The 19229-nt window shown below is 47.3% G+C and overlaps 2 protein-coding genes across 5 annotated transcripts in view; both read left to right on the top strand.

Moving 5' to 3' along the window:
* Nucleotides 1–4554, top strand: part of LOC119164694 (uncharacterized) — a 40230-nt gene extending 35676 nt beyond the window's left edge. For both annotated transcript variants that reach the window (XR_012885903.1, XM_037416909.2), the window contains exons 4-5: nucleotides 1981–2064; nucleotides 4383–4554. Coding sequence is in view for 1 of the 2 variants with exons in the window: in XM_037416909.2 (XP_037272806.1) it covers nucleotides 1981–2064; nucleotides 4383–4540 (242 nt within the window). In the remaining variant the exon portion in view is untranslated. The remainder of the gene's footprint in view (nucleotides 1–1980; nucleotides 2065–4382) is intronic.
* An 11868-nt stretch (nucleotides 4555–16422) lies between these two features.
* LOC142761726 (uncharacterized) overlaps nucleotides 16423–19229 on the top strand; it is a 79467-nt gene continuing 76660 nt past the window's right edge. For all 3 annotated transcript variants that reach the window (XM_075872893.1, XM_075872891.1, XM_075872892.1), the window contains exon 1: nucleotides 16423–16554. In XM_075872893.1, the coding sequence (XP_075729008.1) occupies nucleotides 16471–16554 (84 nt within the window). In that variant the 5' untranslated portion in view covers nucleotides 16423–16470. The remainder of the gene's footprint in view (nucleotides 16555–19229) is intronic.

The following is a 19229-nucleotide window of genomic DNA, read 5'->3' as shown; positions in this document are numbered from 1 at the left end:
TTTTTTTTAAGTTCTATTCAGGCTAATGTCTGGTGGCAGTGTATTCTTTCTATTCGTCAACACTGCCGATGTCAGCTTTTTCTTAACTCTCACGCGTTAAAATTATCCGTTTCGGGTAGCGTTGCTCCTGGCTAACTACAAACAGTCCGTCACCTGTGGCTTATACAGGCCTAGATGTGGCACACATCCTCCCGCTGGTATGTGCCACTCGTATGGCGGAACGGATGTGACGACGTAGGTGACGAGATTGTGGAATTAATAATGTCATGACCTGTGAGCCATGTTCGTCAGACAATCTTACCCTGCCACTCTCATTTTGGTTTACCAGAGGTTAAGGTGGTTATGAGAGCACCCAGGCGTAGGCGAATAGATAGATAGATAGATAGATAAATAGATAGATAGATAGATAGATAGATAGATAGATAGATAGATAGATAGATAGATAGATAGATAGATAGATAGATGCTGAAAGGGCCGGCCGGAGGCAAACAAACGACATATAACGTCGTTCACATGCCACAGCCACAATATGATTACGAGGCATCCGTAGTAGACTTATCCAAAAATTACGACCACCAAGTTATCCAAACAGGCGAAGCGTTTCCGTGTGGATTCTTTATATGAAATACACATTTCGAATCATTTCGAATTTTATCACCATGATGTAACCTACGCAATGACGCCGGTGCACCCAAAACGTGAAAGACAGCTACTGCCTTACTCTTCCGACGCGTTCTGAAAAAATGAGAATAAATACATTACCCATCGATCGACTTCGCTTCATGATTTTGCGGGCTAAGACAGGGGTTACACCAGGCATTGCGCATCTAGATTAACATCTGCAGGAAGCTGAAAGGGGTGTCAAGTTTGCGGGGAAAAGTGACGACATACTGATCATCTGTGAGTCAAGCTGATTGGCTCCTTGGCTTCGCTTTCACCGGTGAATCCGGCCGAATTGTAGTACTGCACAACAATCAACCAAAACCGGCAAAAATAGAGTAAAAAATCATTACAAGGCTGAGAGGTTGGCCTTAGCATGTGTGCTTTGGCATGCTACTTAGGCTCCGCTCACAATACTCCAATGGGCCTTGATGCCATGGGCCCCTGTCTGCAGGGACTGAAAAGTTGATTATTTTGGTTATTTATGTACTGCCTTAATTGACATCACTTTCACCTTAACATGCCTTGTACTACAGAAAATGTCGTTTTGAAAGTCATGAGGATATCCTTTATTTCAGCCTTTTTTAAAAATTTTCGTTCACCTTTTCAATGACTATGTGCACGATGTGAATAAAATGACTACAGTACCATCACGTGACACCTATTGTTTTTGCTACCTATTATGCTGTGGCTTAGGCGACGTTTATCTTTTGTACATGCATACGTTGAAATTTTACTCATGCTAATCGCGCTAAGCATCTCATTATTGTGTTGTGTTAGCCACATACACCTAAGCGTCTAAACAAATAGCTGTTCTTAGTATGTGGGGTTTTACGTCCCGAAACCACAATATTAAATGAGAGGCGCCGTAGTGAAGGGCTCCAGAAATTTGAATGAAGGGATCCGGAAAACCGTCGACCTTCGAATCTGCAGCCGAGCACCCTAGCCACTGATTCACTGAGCCAGACTAATGGCCGTTCTGTATAACTTTTCTTTAAGATGAAGATACACCTTAACATTCAATGTACGTACGCTAAGCTCAATTTATTACATATTTTGGCGTATTGAAACAATGGGTCAATCGTACACACCACCCCCTTATGGAGCCTAGGAACAAAAAGTGTCGTAACAGAAACTAAGTTTTTACTACCACAGTTCCTCTTTCCATTCTGGAGAACTTTTTTTCTGCTTACTCTGGCACGATGAATCATGAGGCTCTTAATTGAGGTCAAAATGAAAAAAGTTACCCCATGCTTGCTTTATGTGAATCTGTAATCGAAGCGCACGTGGTTATAGTAGTTTCATCTTTCTTTTTTTCAGACACCTTCATTAGCACTGAAACTATGGTCTACATGGAGCCGGATCGATCCTGTGCCGTTTTTAAGATTGAGTCACTAACAGAGTGTACGTGTTTGCATTCTATTTGTATAGTGTAAAAATGCACTTTATTATTATATAAACTGAAAGAAAACTGCTTATTTGATGAAACGCAAGTTGATGTTCTTAGGGTGGGCACTGAGTAGCCGCGATATTTAGTGAAAACATGAAATTTGCACTCGTGATCAATCACATGCGCACAATCACTAACGAGAGTGTCATAAACCACACCGATGATGATATGCGGGATTTAACGTCCCAAAACCACCAAATAATTATGAGAGACGCCGTGGTAGATGATTCCAGAAATTTCGACCACCTGGGGTTTTTAAACGTGCACTCAAGTCCGTGCCCACGGGCCTACAGCACCTTCGCCTCCATCAAATCGCAGCCACCACAGCTGGGATTCGATCCTGTAACCTGCGGTTCAGAAGCCGAGTACCTTAGCCACTAGGCCACCGTAGCGGGCTGTATATCACACTGAAGGCCTTTTATCTGCGGTGAAAATTCAAGCTATTTTTCTATGTAGATAACTGGAGTATTCCCTAAAAGGCTTGTCTTCTTCAGGCCTGAAGATTATGGACGCTTCGACTTGTTCACGTGCCCTTTTGTCTTTGCTTTGGCAAACTCAGAATTTCAGTTTTTCAAACAGTGGCTCACACTTAGCACAATGATGCTTGCCTCTTTGTCTAGCCTGCACGCAAGTGTATTCTGGATGCTAATAAATTAGGCGTAGACTCGCAGGGAGGGCGCTTGTGCGAAAAGCAATTTTTGGAGTGCACTTTGCTCTAGACAGTAGCCTCACGCCTACAAACTTCAAATGCGGCAAGATTCTGGGTGTATTTTTTCATTAAGTCCTTATGTTACATGTTACACACTAATACATTTATCCCAGTTTCTTGTACTTATAACCAAGCATGAGGCCTGTTCAAATAATAAAAAGGTTCACATAGAACGAGCCAGCATCCCGTAAGCACGCACGAGGTAGTTATCGCCATACGAGTTCATATATATTTAGGCTAAACGCTGCTACATTAGCCAAATACGCTACTATTCACGTAAGGAATAAACCTTTTGTATTGTGTGTATTGTTACAATGGCTTGAGCCTCTTTGTTGCCATAATAAACGATTTGTAGCACAGGCCCGCAGGGAGCACTGGCTCAAAAGAAAACAGGGGGTGACCCACATTGCTAAAACTCGCACGTCATCCCCTGTCTTATATTTTGTCCGTGTTCTGTTATTTCAAATTATTTAACACGTCCTGAATATATTAGAGTCCAGTGAGTTTTCCAATTTAGCTATAATTTATATGCCTCGGTTTTCAGACAAAGTGATTGATAGATTGAGTGATATGTGGGGTTTTACTTCACGAAACCACCCTATGATTATGAGAGACGCCGAAGTGGAGGGCTCCGGAAATCTCGACCACCTTTGGTTCTTTAACGTGCACTCGAATCTGAGCACACGGGCCTACATATTTCAAACTGAGAATGATGTCTGAGCTTTAACGTGCAAAGACCTTGATATTCCGTATTGAAGGGCTCCAAGAATTTCAGACGCCTGGGGTTCTCCACCATGCACCTAAATTGTGGTACATAGGTTACGAGTATTTTTGCTTTCAGTGTCACATACTCTATAATTGGTGTGAATGTGTTGAACGTTATGTTACTACATATCTTTAATCGTGGGCGTTTCAAGAAAGAGAATCTCAGAAAAAAGGCAATTAGATTTTACAGAAGAGAAATAAACATTATGAACAGGAAATCAGCGCGCTATTTAGAACGCAGATTTCACGTCAAGAAAATGATAATATCTAAGAAATATAATTATTTATTCAGTATTGCAATTTGTGTGCACTGCAGAGCTGACGTTGATGAGATCAATTCTTCGCCACAGCGAGTGCATTTTAATGAAGGTGACAATGCCTAAGCACCGTTCGCATAAATTTATGTTCAGGTTAAGGAAGCCTAGGCTATCCAAATCGCTGATGCACTCCACTCCGACGTGCATCATAATGTTATTTCGATCTGAGATCTTGAACACCAAAAGTTGTGAATTAGTGGCAAACTCGGTATCATTTTTATGACTATGAAATCCTTTCTCTGTTGTGTACAGCTATAGGAAGCCCTGAAATCTTGTTTACTTATGATCGTAAGCTGGGGGATCTGTTTAAGTCTTTTTTCTTCAAATAAACAGCGTGTCAGAAGCCTCAGAAAGCATTGCTCAAATTCATCGCATGCCTTGTTCTTCGTTTGTTTGTTCGCCATTTTAAATTGTGTTATTTATTTGGAACTCATAATGACTTACGGTTCACATTTTGCCATTTATCATCTTTTCCTCCTAGGGGACGTCGTCTATTACGATCTCAGAGTAACCAACTCTTCTGTAACTTCGAAAACTCGCCCAGGCTGTCCTCAATATTTTAATCGCCGTACAGGATTTGAACCATCCTACATTGTTTACACTCCGCAGTGTCAGCAAGTAATCAGAGCAGAGAAATAAAAAGTGTAGTCTAATTGAAGGTGTATTTCTCTTGTAAAATTTCAACTCTTCTGTGTTTGTTTCACTTTTGGCGTCAACTTTAAATAACCACAAAACTAACGGCGTCACCTTCTCCATCTGATGGTGTCTCTTTTGGCGGAGGCGAAACATACAAATCCTGCTAAATTTCTTACAGAGAAGGGCAAGTAAAAAAACTGATTTTTGTGTGCAGCGCGTCAATGTGTAAATGCACCATCAAACCAAATTTATTGCCGTTGTATCCGGTGCTGTAGTTAGGGATGGGAGAGGCGCAAAATGAATAATTGTGCTCACCGGCGTGCAACTCCCGCCCTTGGCTACACCACTCAATTTAAGTTTATTAAATTTAACTAGCATGTGCATCTGAATGTGTTGATGCTCCACACATACAAGAAACTATGGATAATCTACCCGAAGGGAACCTTGTAGGGATGCGAAGCCGCAGTGGTGCACACAGCGTTGACCCGGTTAAAAGGGGCGTCAACGCGGGTGCTGGAGTAATGGTTTGAAGCGAAAATCAGTGTAGTGTTTACTCGAGTAAACGTTTGTTTGAAACGCAGGGACATGGTAGGCGGGATCATGGGCAATACGTGTTGAAGACGCTTGAAAAAAAAGGAAGAAATAAGAAGGACGCTATATTTAGCGTCCCGTCGCGGCGGCACGGCTCAGCACCTTCAGAGATAAGGGGAAGAGGAAGTAAAGATGATAGGAAGATGAGAGAGGAGAACGAGAAAGCGAAAGGCATGGCAAGAAAACATCTTGTCAGTACAATCAGTAGAACGAAGGGAAATAATTAGTCTATAAGGCGTTAAGGTCTGCAGGCGCACTCGAAGAAGGTTCGGAGGGGTTGCGTTTTCGACGCGTGGGAAAAAAGTATGTTTTCCACTGTTGTCCCTGGTAGACCGAGCAGGCGATAGTGCCTCACCAGTACACTGCGCTCTGTGGCCAGGTCAAGGCAGGAGCAGATGATATGCTGGAGCGTTTCGTCATCACCATACCTTCGGCGCGCTGGTAAAGAAAAGCCACCCGCGAAATACATGCGTGCCGCAGGCCAGGCGCTGCCGGTACGCAGGCGCAGCAACAACCGCCACTCGCATCTGTTCAGGCTGGTCTCCGGAAGGAATGTTGGAGGTTTTCCTCTTGCCACCCGCGTGCATGGGTGGGCCGTTGGTAGGAGCATGCCCATTTGCTGCCGGGAGTAATTCGATTGAACGAACTACCGCCTTGGTGACTGGCGTGTCGCAGTTGTTTGCTGCCTTAGTGGTGGTGTCAGCCTCCTCCTTGCCAGCTATTTCAACATGCCAGAGAAGCCAGTGGAAGGACAGGCGCACACCGCTATCTAAAGTGGGGGCCAGTTAGGCATGCTGCAACGCCACAGCCATGCCTGCTTGAAGCAGCGCTTGTAGGGCTGATCGGTAGTCGCAAAGAATAGCCAAAGGCAGCTGGGTAACGTGGCATCGAGGTGATTGGCTGCCAAGTTAAAGCCGGCCAATTCGAACGCTTGCGCTAGCTTCGCCGCGATGTTCTAGTAGCTAACGTACTCGATTGCTGACCCGCAGGTGGCGGGATCGAATCCCGGCTGCGGTGGCTGCATTTTTGATGGAAGCGGAAGTGTCGTAGGCCCGTGTGCTCAGATTTGGGTGCGAGTTAAATAACCCCAGCTGGTCGAAGTTTCCGGAGCCCTCCACTATGACGTCTCTCATAATCATATGGTGGTGTTGGGACGTTAAGACCCACCTATCAATCAAAACGCTTGCGCTTGGCTTCATTGGCTCGCGTCTCGTCGATGCTACCAGTGTGCCGTCCGTATTCTCGAACACGATCGGTGTTTTTGACGCCGCACCTTGTCGGTGTTGCTGGGCTTCCACTGTCAATTCTTGCATTCAGCTTACCTGGTTCACACATTCTCGTTGTTAACGTCACCATTTGCGAATGTGATCGCCTTCGCTAACCTTTTCAACACCGGTGACAGCCGGGAGAGGTACGCGCACATTACCGGGAAGCATGCCGCAACGCCGTCCGGTGCGTCGGAGCGATCGCGCGGCAAGCAGCGACGTGCCGTTCACATTGTTGGCCAGGCGAGGTTCTCAAGGCGCGCGGCACGCCCAACCGCCGGCTCGCAGCTTCTTCCCGCCGCCAGATGGAGAGTACACGGAGGAAGGAAAGGTAGGAGAGGGCATGCCCAGCCAGCGCGCTGCGTTAAAAGTGTGGCGAAAATGACATCATGAAGGCCATATTCACTGGGCACAATGGCGGCGTTGCTATAGTTACGTATTGCGCAGTGGAGCTGGTCTAGCAGTGAGCGGCCGCGGCTGGCGGCGGCATGTGTGCCTCCCCAGGGCTCGTGTTGAGCCGTGGCGGACAATATTCGTGCTCTGCGCCGCGTTATTGGTTACACAGTGTTCTCCTGGCAGTCACTGTACTCTTAACAACATTTACAAATCTCTTTGTCAATCACGGTTTTTGAACAGTGCGTAGAGCGAGTGCATACCCGTGTGTCGTGTGGCGGATGACACGGATGAAGCAGTTAGTGTTCAGCAAAAATGCGTTGGGCACTGTGACGAAGCTCAACGACGACGAACGCCTTGCAGGTCAGTGGCGGTTGAGCAGTACTAATGCTTGTGACAACGGACGACACTGTTGAGCCCTGCAAGACGCCATGAAGACCATTTGCACATACGTAGTTTCGTGTTGTGTGTGTACAGTAACAACTCTCCACCAGAAATGCATGTAATCTCAACGTAACAGCAACCGCGTTCAAGTGTCACTTGCACCGTGCTCAATGTTACCACGGTCGCAGAATGCTGACGCAGGTGAGTTTCACGTGAAACACGGACGCAGTGGCCGGTGTTGGGACTCCGGGTCCTGCCGGTCTCGTTTTCGGTAGCTGGCCCCGTCGCAGGATCCATCGTCCAACAATTCAGCGAGAAGAAGCGCCCGAACGAACAACAGAGATTTATTTACCTGTGGAGAAGTGATCAACTGATCCAAAGAGAGAAGAGTGATCGATACAAAACGTCTTCGGCATTTTATAGCACCGCGTTGTCGACACTGGGCGCATTGTCCGCATCGTCCGCCAATACGGTGGCCCCGGCACCTCGGCCACGAGGGAGGGAGAAACACCTCTCACAACACATGGAGTGGCACAACCTAACACGATGTCCATATATGATCACGGCGCCCTAAAAAATGCCCAAACATTATCACGAACGCACAGCAGATTCCGGAATTCTCCCGGCGAGAGGGGGGAGCCTGAATGGGGAGGTGGGGGTCGACGCAGTCGGTCAAGAACCGGTTCTTTCCGCGACTCCTCTTGCTTGGTTCCCTAGGGCCGGTCGTAACAGTCTCTCGCGCGGGGGAGGGGGGGATAAAGATCTTGATGGGCTGAGGTTTGCAGCCACTGTCCGGAGAGATCAGCGCCGGCAGTCGGTTTGGTGACGACCGTCTTTGATGAAGTAGAGGGCACCACCTGCTTCATTGTGGGCTCAACAGACATCACATACGCACATGAAAACACAACTCAGCCGGTGAGCGCCGGACAATTCCGCCAAACTCCACCAGGCAATTTTCCCCTTTAACTGATATTAAAGGAAATACACAATTTATTCAAAATGTTACTCATACGTTAAGGAGACACAAAACAACAACACTGGAAGCACACCGACCCGATACCCTGGATAGCCGTGTCTTCAACGTTTTCAAACAAGTACACCTAAAAGAGTAAAAAAAAACAATCACTAGCCCTTGTCTAGGTCAGGAAAAAAATGCCAGAGTTCTCGAGACATCCTCTCGCGTCAGGGACATCGACTTAAGCCATCAGCGTTGCCATGAAGTACACCCTTATTATAGCGTATTTCAAACGTATATTGTTGCAAAACGAGGCTCCAACGCAGCAGGCGGCCGTTCTTAGAGGACATGGTCTGTAGCCAGGTGAGAGGACAATGGTCCACTTCCACAATGAACTTGCTTCCCGCAATATAACAAGCCAGTTTCTGGACTGCCCAAACCAAGCACGCACATTCCTTTTCGCTTGCGCTGTAAACCTGCTCGCGAAGGGTGAGTTTCCGGCTGTCATAGAGGACGGGATGCTCTTCATCCCCCTCATCCCTTTGACTAAGAACTGCCCCTATGCCTCTATCACTAGCGTCGCATTGGACTATGAAAGGCCTCGAGTAGTCCGGTGAACTAAGCAAAGGTTGGCTCGACAAGGCCGCTTTCAAAACGCGGAAAGCCTTTTCTTTCTCCTCATCCCAGTCGACCGTTTGGGGCTTGGTCTTGCGCAACGCGTCAGTAAGAGTGCTGGCAATGTCGGAATATATAGGGATGTACTTACGATAGTAACCAGCTATTTCAAGAAAATCCCGAATATCGATTTTCGTTCGGGGCTGGGGAAAATCTCGGATAGCTGCCACTTTCATTTCAGAGGGACGGCGATGCCCTCGACCGATAACATGCCCGAGATAGAGTACCTCTGCTTGTGCTAGCTGACACTTGGGCCCCTTTACCGTTAAACCTGCTTCGCGTAGGCGTGTCAGTACTGCTCTCAAATGCGCCAAGTGTTCTGGCCAGGACGAGGAAAACACGGCGACGTCGTCCAAGTAAGGCAATGCGAAGTCCTCTTGACCCCGCAAAACCTTATCCATTAAGTTTGAAAAACAGTAAGGCGCGTTCTTTAGGCCAAAACTCAACACTTTAGGGCGGAATGTCCCCAATGGTGAAATAAATGCAGCGTACCGGCTCGCCCTCTCGGTGAGCGGCACCTGCCAGTAACCTCTCACTAGGTCTAGCGTTGAGATAAATTCCGCGCTGCTTACCCGCTCAACGCGTTCCTCAATGTGAGGAATTGGGTAGGTCTGATCCTTGGTGATGAGGTTTAACTTGCGATAGTCTACGCAAGGACGCGGATCTTTGCCGGGTACCTCCACAAGAATTAACGGGGAAGTGTAATCACTTTCACATGGCTCAATCACGCCCAATTCCAGCATCCTGTTAACCTCTGCTTTTATTAGCTCAAGCTGGCGAGGTGACACCCGATACGTCTTAGATCTTACCGGTTCCGACGAGGTAAGCTCTATGTCATGAGTGAGGACGGATGTCCGGCCTGGCTCGCTTACAATTCTGTCCTGAAACTCGGTCAAAAGACCACGCAATTCCTGCTTCTGCTTCATTGTCCGCTGTGACTTTGATACTAAATCCTCAACTCTTTTCTCAATCGGGACTTCGTCCGATTCGGGAGCTAATTCAGGAATTTCGGCCGGAACCTCTTCCGGAACATTTAAAGTCATGTTCACGATGGCTTCCCTCTCTTTATAGGGCTTGAGTAAGTTGCTATGATACACCTGGTGCACCTTACGACTTCCTGGTAATTTTACCACATGGTTGGTGTCAGACAATTTTCGAGTAATCTCGGCCGAACCGACCCATTGCACTTCAAGCTTATTCTTTTGGGAGGGCCTCAACAACATGACCCTGTCTCCTACAGCAAAGTGTCGCGCTTTAGCTGTCCGATCGTAGTAAAGCTTAGCCTTCTGCTGTGCTTTGGTCATGGCACTCTCGGTCAGTTCTTGGGCTTTTGTTAGACGATCCAATAAGGTGAGGACATATTCCACTACTACAGGATCATCACCCTGACCTTCCCACGACTCTCTCAGCATACGAAGTGGAGACCGCAGTCTGCGGCCTTAAACAAGTTCCGCTAGCGTAAACCCTGTTGTCTCATGTGGTGCAGTTCTTAGTGCAAACATCGTTGCAGGTAAGCACATTTCCCAGTCAGTTTTTCGTTCAAAACATAAGGCTCTTAACACTCGCTTCATCACGGAGTGAAGCTTTTCTATCGAGTACGACTGCGGATGGTAGACTGAACTATGCAATAATTTCACGCCACACCACTCTAGATAGGTTGTCGTTAAGGCACTCGTGAAAATGGTTCCCTCTGATCTGATTGTATCTCGGCAGGAAAGCCTACCCGGGCAAACACGGACAGAAGTGCGTTCACTGCTTCCACGGAACTTAACTCTTTTAGCGGGACCGCCTCTGGAAATTTAGTAGCTGGGCAGATTAAGGTCAGGATGTGACGGTAGCCTGAAGTCGTCTTGGGCAAAGGACCTACTGTGTCAATTACCAACCGACGAAAGGGCTCCGTGATTACGGGTACCAGCTTCATTGGAAACTTCGCCTTATATCCCGGCTTACCCACTCGCTGACACACATTGCAAGATTTTACAAACCTCTCTACATCTTTAAAGCATCCAGGCCAGTAGTATTCCTGTAAAAGACAATTTTTCGTCTTTTTTTCGCCTAAGTGGCCTGACCATGATTCTCCATGCACCGAACTAAGCAAATCCTGACGATATGCCTGAGGTACGACTACCTGGTCAAACTCTACTCCTCGCCTATCTAGATATTTTCGATAGAGTATGCCGCTCCTCTCTTCGAATCTCACATTTCGTTTGGCGATTCCCTCTTTCGAACTGTCCTGGAATTGCTTAAGCGTCGGGTCCCCCTTTTGTTCGGTTATTAATGAAGCGGGACTCACCTCCAGCAGCCGACTGAAATTATCCGAAGTTGGCATGACACACAACTCTTTCGTACTTCCTAGTACCTGGAATGTGTTACCCTCTGTGCTATCCTCTGTACTACCAGGAATCGGCTTGTGAGCAACGGCATTTTCTATTTGCTCAGTCAACGAGGCGTAATTGACCCCTTCCAATTCGGGAGGAGGTTCAACGTCGCCTTTAGGAATGGTTGCCTCCGCGACTACGGCTTCTGCAGCCTGTTCTCGCACAAGTCGATTTGTTACCGTGGTGTCCAACTCGCAACCAGGCCCGTTGTCGATTTGAGGCTTGTTTACCTCAGTGAATGTTGCTCTCGCAGCCAGCGCACGTGCCCTCGATCTAGTCAGTGCCTGCACTATGCCTTCTCCCAACGTTAGACCTTTCTCCTTCAGCATTTGATCTGACTTATTTGAAAATAAATAAGGATACTGAGGGGGTAGATATGGCGATACCGCGGCTTCCGTTTCCAACGCACCAATTGCGCCTTTAAGGACAACTTTAGCTACGGGAAGGCACTGACTGTTTGCTTCTACGGCTTGTCTAATCCATGCAAAGTCTCCTGAATACTGTCCGGACAAAACAAAGGACGGATGAACTACGTCCATAGGGGCTGCGGAGTCTCTAAGAACCCGACACTGCTTGCCGTTCACGGTAAGGTCGTACATATAGGGCTCTAACAACTTCCTGTTCTCGTCGGCTTCATTTATAGATAAAAAGGCCACCTTTTCTTTCGGGCAATGTTTCAAGAAGTGCCCTATTTCGTGGCAATTGAAACAAGCCGCCGGTTTTTTTGCCTCAAATTTCTTTTTGCTTGCCTCTGCCGATGCCTCATGGTTGGATGCCTTGTTTTCCTCACCCTTTTGTGCGAGACTTGTCGGTTGTTTTCTAAACGGCGCCTTATTCGGTCGTAGGAATTTTTCCCTCTTTGGCTCGCTGCTTGCCCCGAGAGCGCGGCGCGTAACGAATTCTTCAGCGAGCTCTGCGGCTTTCGTTACGGTGTTCACGTCCGGTCTATTCTGCACCCAGAACCTCACCTTTTCTGGTAACCTTTGATAGAATTGTTCCAGACCGATACACTCGAGCACCTTGTCATGATTCCCATACGCCTTTGCCTCTTTGAGCCACTCCCCCATGTTGGCCATTAACTTGTAAGCAAACTCCGGGTATGAATCATTGTTCTCTTTTACGGCGTTGCGAAATTTTTGTCTGAAACCTTCCGCTGACAACCTGTATTTCTTGAGAAGGCTCGACTTTACTTCACTGTACTCGTCAGCCTCCTCTTTCGTGAGGCGCGCGATTACTTCTGAGGCCTCCCCCGGAAGTAGGGACAACAAGCGTTGAGGCCATGTATCCTGGCTGAAACCTTGCCTTTCACAAGTTTTCTCAAAGTTGACGAGGAACAGCCCAATGTCCTCCCCTAGCTTGTACGATCTCATTAGGTCTGTCATTTTGAACCTGACCCGCTCGGCGGTACCGGATGCCTCGCTGCCTCCTGCTCTACTATTATGGATAATCTCTAGCTCGAGGCACTTCATTTCAAGCTGGTGCTTTCGCATCTTATCTGCCTCGGCTTCTGCCTCTTTCCTTTCGGCCTCCGCCGCCTTTCTTTCGGCCTCTGCCGCTTGCCTCTCCTGAATCTCCTCGACACATTCTGACAGCTCGTCATCCTCCGCCCCCAATGCGAGAATCGCCTCTATCAGCTCTGGCTTTCTTAGAGATTCCGACACCTCCAGATTCAACTACCTTGCAAGTAGCAACAACATGGACTTTCGCAGGGATTTCAGATTCATGGCTGCCTCCAGTACCGCTGTCTCTGCTCCACAAAGATTCCTGTCCTGCAACTAATTAACCTTGACGGCAACGACAGCTCTAGGTTCCTGCCTTGCCTCAAGTTTTCCGTTAACTTAGTCTACAAATGCAGCTTCAAAAAGCTCTTATACGAAATCCTGCCCTGCCACTGTTAACCTTGACGCCACTGACAGAAAGAGCTTAACCAAGCTATCACACAATTTCTGCCTGACGCAAGTTACCTGTGAACCCAATGACCAAGACAGCCCCTCTCTACCAGCTTTTACTTAACACATAGAGTAAATGCCTGGTAAAATTTAACGAAGAAAGCCGACACTCACCCAGTTCGCAGTCATGTCTCCGGCGTCATGCCTCTCAGAAGTGCCGTTAGATTCCCTCTGGAAGTCGATGAGCTCGTGTCATCCTTCTCCTGTCGTCCCGTTGTTGGACTTCGGGCTCACTCCGTCCAGTGGTCGCTTTCGGGGTTATCAGCATCCCGCCGCCGCCATCCAGTTGTTGGGACTCCGGGTCCTGCCGGTCTCGTTTTCGGTAGCTGGCCCCGTCGCAGGATCCATCATCCAACAATTCAGCGAGAAGAAGCGCCCGAACGAACAACAGAGATTTATTTACATGTGGAGAAGTGATCAACTGATCCAAAGAGAGAAGAGTGAGCGATACAAAACGTCTTCGGCATTTTATAGCGCCGCGTTGTCGACACTGGGCGCATTGTCCGCATCGTCCGCCAATACGGTGGCCCCGGCACCTCGGCAACGATGGAGGGGGAAACACCTCTCACAACACATGGAGTGGCACAACCTAACACGATGTCCATATATGGTCACGACGCCCTAAAAAATGCCCAAACATGGTCACGAACGCACAGCAGATTCCGGAATTCTCCCGGCGAGAGGGGGGAGCCTGAATAGGGAGGTGGGGGTCGACAACGCAGTCGGTCAAGAACCGGTTCTCCCCGCAACTCCTCTTGCTTGGTTCCCTAGGGCCGGTCGTAACACCGGACGCTGCGTCGACCACGTGGTGGAATGTAACCGCAGAAGACGCATGACCTATCGTGTTGTCTGTACAGTTGCTGAAATAATGACGTGAAAACACTCGCCGTTGTCAGTGCATATAGTGCGCGTTCTGATGTGGTTGCTTCGTTGTCGGCGAGCCGTTACTCCCTGTTATTACTTGGACGAAATCTTTTCACAGAAGGTGTTCCGCTGGCTCAGAGTGATGAGCCTGATTCCATTAGTTTCGGATTGTCACGACACACGCGCTGCGCCGCCCACGTGCTTTTCGAGCTGGAGAGCGAGTCGCGCCTTCTGCTTTACATTCGGATGTAAACAATAGAGCAGAATTTGCCCAGTCAATATGGCTGACTTCCGGCTTCCTCGCCGCTTCACAATGAGTGACGTCAGGGCCTCTCCTATCTTTCCTTCCTCCGTGTGTGAGTAGAGTTACTGCTCATGCTACCTTTATGTAGCAGAGTGGCGCCACTGTTTTGCGGGCGCCGCTCGCTCCGGCTACAGGCGGTCAGCGCCTCTATTCGCCGAGCACCATCGCGTGGTTATAGGTAGTTCAATTACACTGGGCAAAAGCCAACGCTACGCAGATATAGGGCAAATCAAGTGGGGTTGACAACGGCTGTCGTCATTCTCGCCGTGCTTCTACGGCAACGTAACCATGCTGCCAGTTGTTATGCAGAGCCCATGCGAGTAGACGTGGGTGCAGTGGGTGTTGCTATAGAAAGATTAGTAATCAGTCGGAAGGAATAAACGCTTGGCCATTGTAGTCAGCAAAATTTCTTCTTGGGAGTGCAAACAATTTTTGCATTGTGGCTTAGGGAAAGTGAGAGCACTGTTCTAGCTTTCGTGAGGGCAAGTGCTGTTGTGGCTTGACGGGGGCAAAAAATAGCATCCCGCTATTCCCGTCTCCCATGTCTCTGGATATTTGGCAACATCCGCAACTGCTCCACTTAGCATTTCGTCACTTTCTCATTAGAAGGTGCATTGGGCCAGGCATCAGGCGAGACTACCAAAGACTGAACTCGTTGCCTGCGTTGCGAGTTTGGTGTGATCATTCTTTGTACGTCTGTAAGCATCGCCCCGTAGCGTCAAAGTGTTTTCAGTTTCAGTAAGGCATGCTGTTGACAAAAGGCAGAGCCTGCGTGCCTTCAGTCTTATGCCTCTGAGCCTTACATATAGGAAGTTTATGCTCGCTTGCGATGATGTGGATATATTAACCTGTGGGCTTTCATCGCATTTCTGTGGGTTGAGACATAGCTAAAGCAGCTTCGTGAGTCATAGGTGGTAGAGTAACACGCGGGCTACATTCGTTTGCACAAGCTCGTCTCGAGCCCTCTGACTTCATTGAAGGCCTGGTGAAGCCAAAACCTAGACGACTGAGATTCTGCCCGGCTCGACATACAAAATAAAAACGAAAGCCCAGCAAGATTACCCTAGACAATAATAAAATTGGATGCTGAGACATGATAATGTTTGGAAACTTTATTTTCATTGATAATTACAGGTTCGTACAAAAATCAACAAAAAATTCCCCCACATCTTAAAGAAGAGAAAGCTTCCTCGGTGAGACAATTTTGTCTATTGTGCCAATGGAAGCCTAGACCAACAACTGGTTCGAACTTTGTCTTTTTCGAAAGATTGTATATATTTTTATAGCAAGGAGCTGCAAAAAGGCTGTGCAAGTTTTGATTTTGATAAGTTCCCTCAACACTATTGATGTTGAAACTTCGGTGTCGTACCGAGGATACTGTGGAAGAGCAATTGTCGATCAAATGAAGTACTTCAAATGTGTGACAGTTCAACAAGAGAAGATTACGATTAAAATGGCTAAAAAGGCTGCGCTATATATTTAGTGCGAAATGCAAAGTTAGGAAAGAAACACGCAGCAGTTGATTGATATGTGGGGTTTAACGTCCCAAAACCACCATATGATTACGAGAGACGCTGTTGTGAGGTCTCCGGAAATTCAGACCCCCTGGGTTTCTTTAACATGCACCCAAATCTGAGCACACAGGCCTACAACATTTCCACCTCCATCGGAAATGCAGTCGCTGCAGCCGGGATCCGATCGCGTGACGTGCGAGTCAGCAGCCGAGTACTTCAGCCACTATACCACCGCGGCGGGGCGAAACACGCAACAAAGTGGACCATCAGAAACGTTGATAGAAACTGAATCAAAATCCAGCTATAGCAAGAAAATGAGGCTACTTGGAAATAATCGTTGGGTCATCGCCACGTTTTGTAATCGTAATCACCTCATCCGTAGCGCCTCAAGACAGTTCAGCGAAATTGTCATCCCCCCCATCAGCGACATCATAAACCGACATTTCCTATACCTGGAAGTGTTCCTACCTTTAATATATTTCAATACCTCACTCTGCTCTCGATGAAGCCTGCGCGCGAAACAATGCCATACATCTGCGTTAGGATGTTGCGTAAGAGACAACAAAGTGGCGTTACAGTGCTTTGTTCTCAGCTCATTGTCGATCAGGATCAGCTTCACAGTGTGCACGTGGAAGAATTGCGGGCAGTGAAGTAAAGCGACATGAAAACAGAGGCACTCGTAGTCATACTTGTTCTGATTTCCACTGGAGTTACGGTTCGTACGGATGGTTTTGATGTCAAGCAGGTCAGTTATTTCAGCGCACTTCATCTATGTCTAACCAAAATTATCCTAAAAAATACCGTAAGCATGCTCGTAAGTATTCGAGGTTCTCTCAGTTTCGACGAGTTAATGTCGGTGGATAATAATAAGGTTTGGCAGATGGCCTTAACTGTGATCAGTCATGCACTGTCATTATTCTCATGAATATTTGTCATTACTCTTGATATTCCTAAAGAAGGCTAGCTGGCGACGTATTTCTTCCCGTAAGACTAGAATAAATTTTCCAAAGGCGAATCAACGAAACATAGCATAAAGAGCATCATTTGTAGTGCTGAACTGTAGCGCAAATTAAACAAAAACAAATCAAATGTATTTAATAGCAATTGTCCACAGGCAGGAGCCGAGCTCGCCCCAGTCTCATGAAAAATTAGGCAAATGAATAATTGCTATTTTCATGAGCACCGTTACAGTCCAGTTTCATGCCATTGCATTGCTCACGTTGCCCGCTTTCATCTGCCCCACAACTGAGATAATGCGACTGTCGTAGCATACGCTTGTGCCAGTGTTACTTGAGTCCTCGCCTACATCCCAATTGCTATCTTAGGCAGGCTAGACATGCCCGTGTCATAACCCGCTCCACGATTCTGTTTCGCTGAGGCCTCCATTATACACAATGCCACTGCCCTCGCGTTTGTATAAGCTGTTATGTACTCTCGGCTTATTTGTGCGTAATCGATGCATTTAAGCGAAGATACGCCAGTCCACCATTCCACTCAGTAGCATTCACCACGCAGTCACCGGCACAGTTGTGGGCACGCATTTTTGCCGGGTCTTTGAACACATTAGCAGACCTTGCGAAAGATTGATGACAGCACAACAACTAGTAATACCACCTTCGTTTGCGCTTTTAGTGAAAAGAGCACAGTTACAACGAAAGTCCGAAGAGCGGTCTTTCTAGGGCCTTATTCGCACACTTTGGACAACTACCACATGCGCACTCGCTGGGTACCCACCACGTCATAAATTATTACAGTTATGTGTAGTAGGAAGCATCCACTACGTTATTATTCGTCATTATTCGGAAAAGTGGGTCCCCCGCCACGCATTGCAGGGAATGACATTTTTGTTGATGCGGTGGCTCACGATGGTGAAGAATTATGCCTTGGGCTTTCGTAATAGCTTGGAACATTCGACGACCGCCTCGTTACGTATTTTTCATTGTGTGATGCCTGTTTGCTACCTAACCATTCTAAAAATGTACTCCATTTACATGTTAACACGATTCCGTACCCGCATAAAGCCTGAATAGGGTCAGCTTGCAACTCAGTTTCAAGCCCCGGCGTAGCTAAGTGGTGAAGTGAGGTGCTGGCATGCAGGGGGCCCGAGTTACGATCCCACTCTGTCATGGGTATTTTTATTTATTAGGCCCGTGTGCCCAGATTTGGGTGCCCGTTAAAAAACCCCAGGTGGTCGAAATTTCCGGAGCCCTCTACTACGGTGTCTCTAATAGTGGATTTGGGACGTCGAAACCCCACATACCAATCATCAATCAATTTTTATTTATTAATTTGTTATTTCACGCGATAGTAGTTGCGGACATCGGTGGCGGCACCAACTAAGCACTACTGCACGAAGAATGACCCTTGCTTGGATTTTATAACAGCTTTCGCTGTAAAACATTGAAGACACTGGAACCTCCAAGTCAATTATCGCGTGGAACAGAGCAGCGTAATGAGGTAACGTGTGTGTCACCTTTTTGATTGCTACCCTAGCTTCAGTTCCCAATGCATGCTTCAACCACGCTAAACGAAAACAAACGACTATGAGTATACTGTTTAGGTTATACTTAAAAACCCCAGATGGTCGAAACTTTTGAAGCCCTCCACTACGGCTTCCCCCAGATTGACATTGCTGTTTTGGAACCAATAACAAGGTAGCGGCCTCTGCCTGCTCATATTGCATTCACGCACAGAATCAATTAAACTCCGTAAAACATGTCCTTCATTTTACGGTCGCTGCTTTGTTAATTAAAAACTTTAAACTCCACATGGGAGAAAACGTAAAGCAACAAAGAAAAAGATAAAGAGACGGTGCATGCATATTATTGGTGGATATGGGGGGTTTAACGTCCTAAAACCACCGTATGGTTATGACAGACACCGTAGTGGAGGTGTGCGAAAACTTTGACCACCTAAGGTTTTTTAACGTGCACCCAAATCTGAGCACATGGGCCTACAGCAATTTCGTCTTCATCAAAACTGCAGCACCAAAAGTGCAGCCGCCGCAGCCGGGATTCAATTCCGTGACCTGCGGGTCAGTAGCCGAGTACCTTAGCCACTAGACCACTGCGGTGGGGCGTGTGCATGCATAATACTGCTTATTGACATATTGAAACCACTATTCGATTCAAGACACTACGGAAATTACAGTCTATGATGGGTCAAGCCCACGTTCAGTTCCTGCCTTGCGAATAAAAAACAAAGCTTCATGTATTTCAAGCGTTCTCACGTGTACAAAAAGAGCCAAACATGCGAGTGGCCCGTCTTTTAAAATTTTCCACAATAAATATCAGTATTTGTTAAGACGAAGTATGATTTTAACATGTTAATAAGCGGTTTGGCATAAGGGCCGTCTTTCAAACGCGGAACAATTTTTAGTAGCACGATGTCCCACTTCGACGTCAGCGGCGCCGTCCACAT

The sequence above is a fragment of the Rhipicephalus microplus genome, chromosome 9 (genome assembly GCF_043290135.1).
Source record: "Rhipicephalus microplus isolate Deutch F79 chromosome 9, USDA_Rmic, whole genome shotgun sequence".
NCBI classification, from domain to species: Eukaryota; Metazoa; Arthropoda; class Arachnida; order Ixodida; family Ixodidae; genus Rhipicephalus; species Rhipicephalus microplus.
Note: the sequence above shows the minus strand (reverse complement) of the source record. Positions and strands in the feature narration are given on the sequence as shown.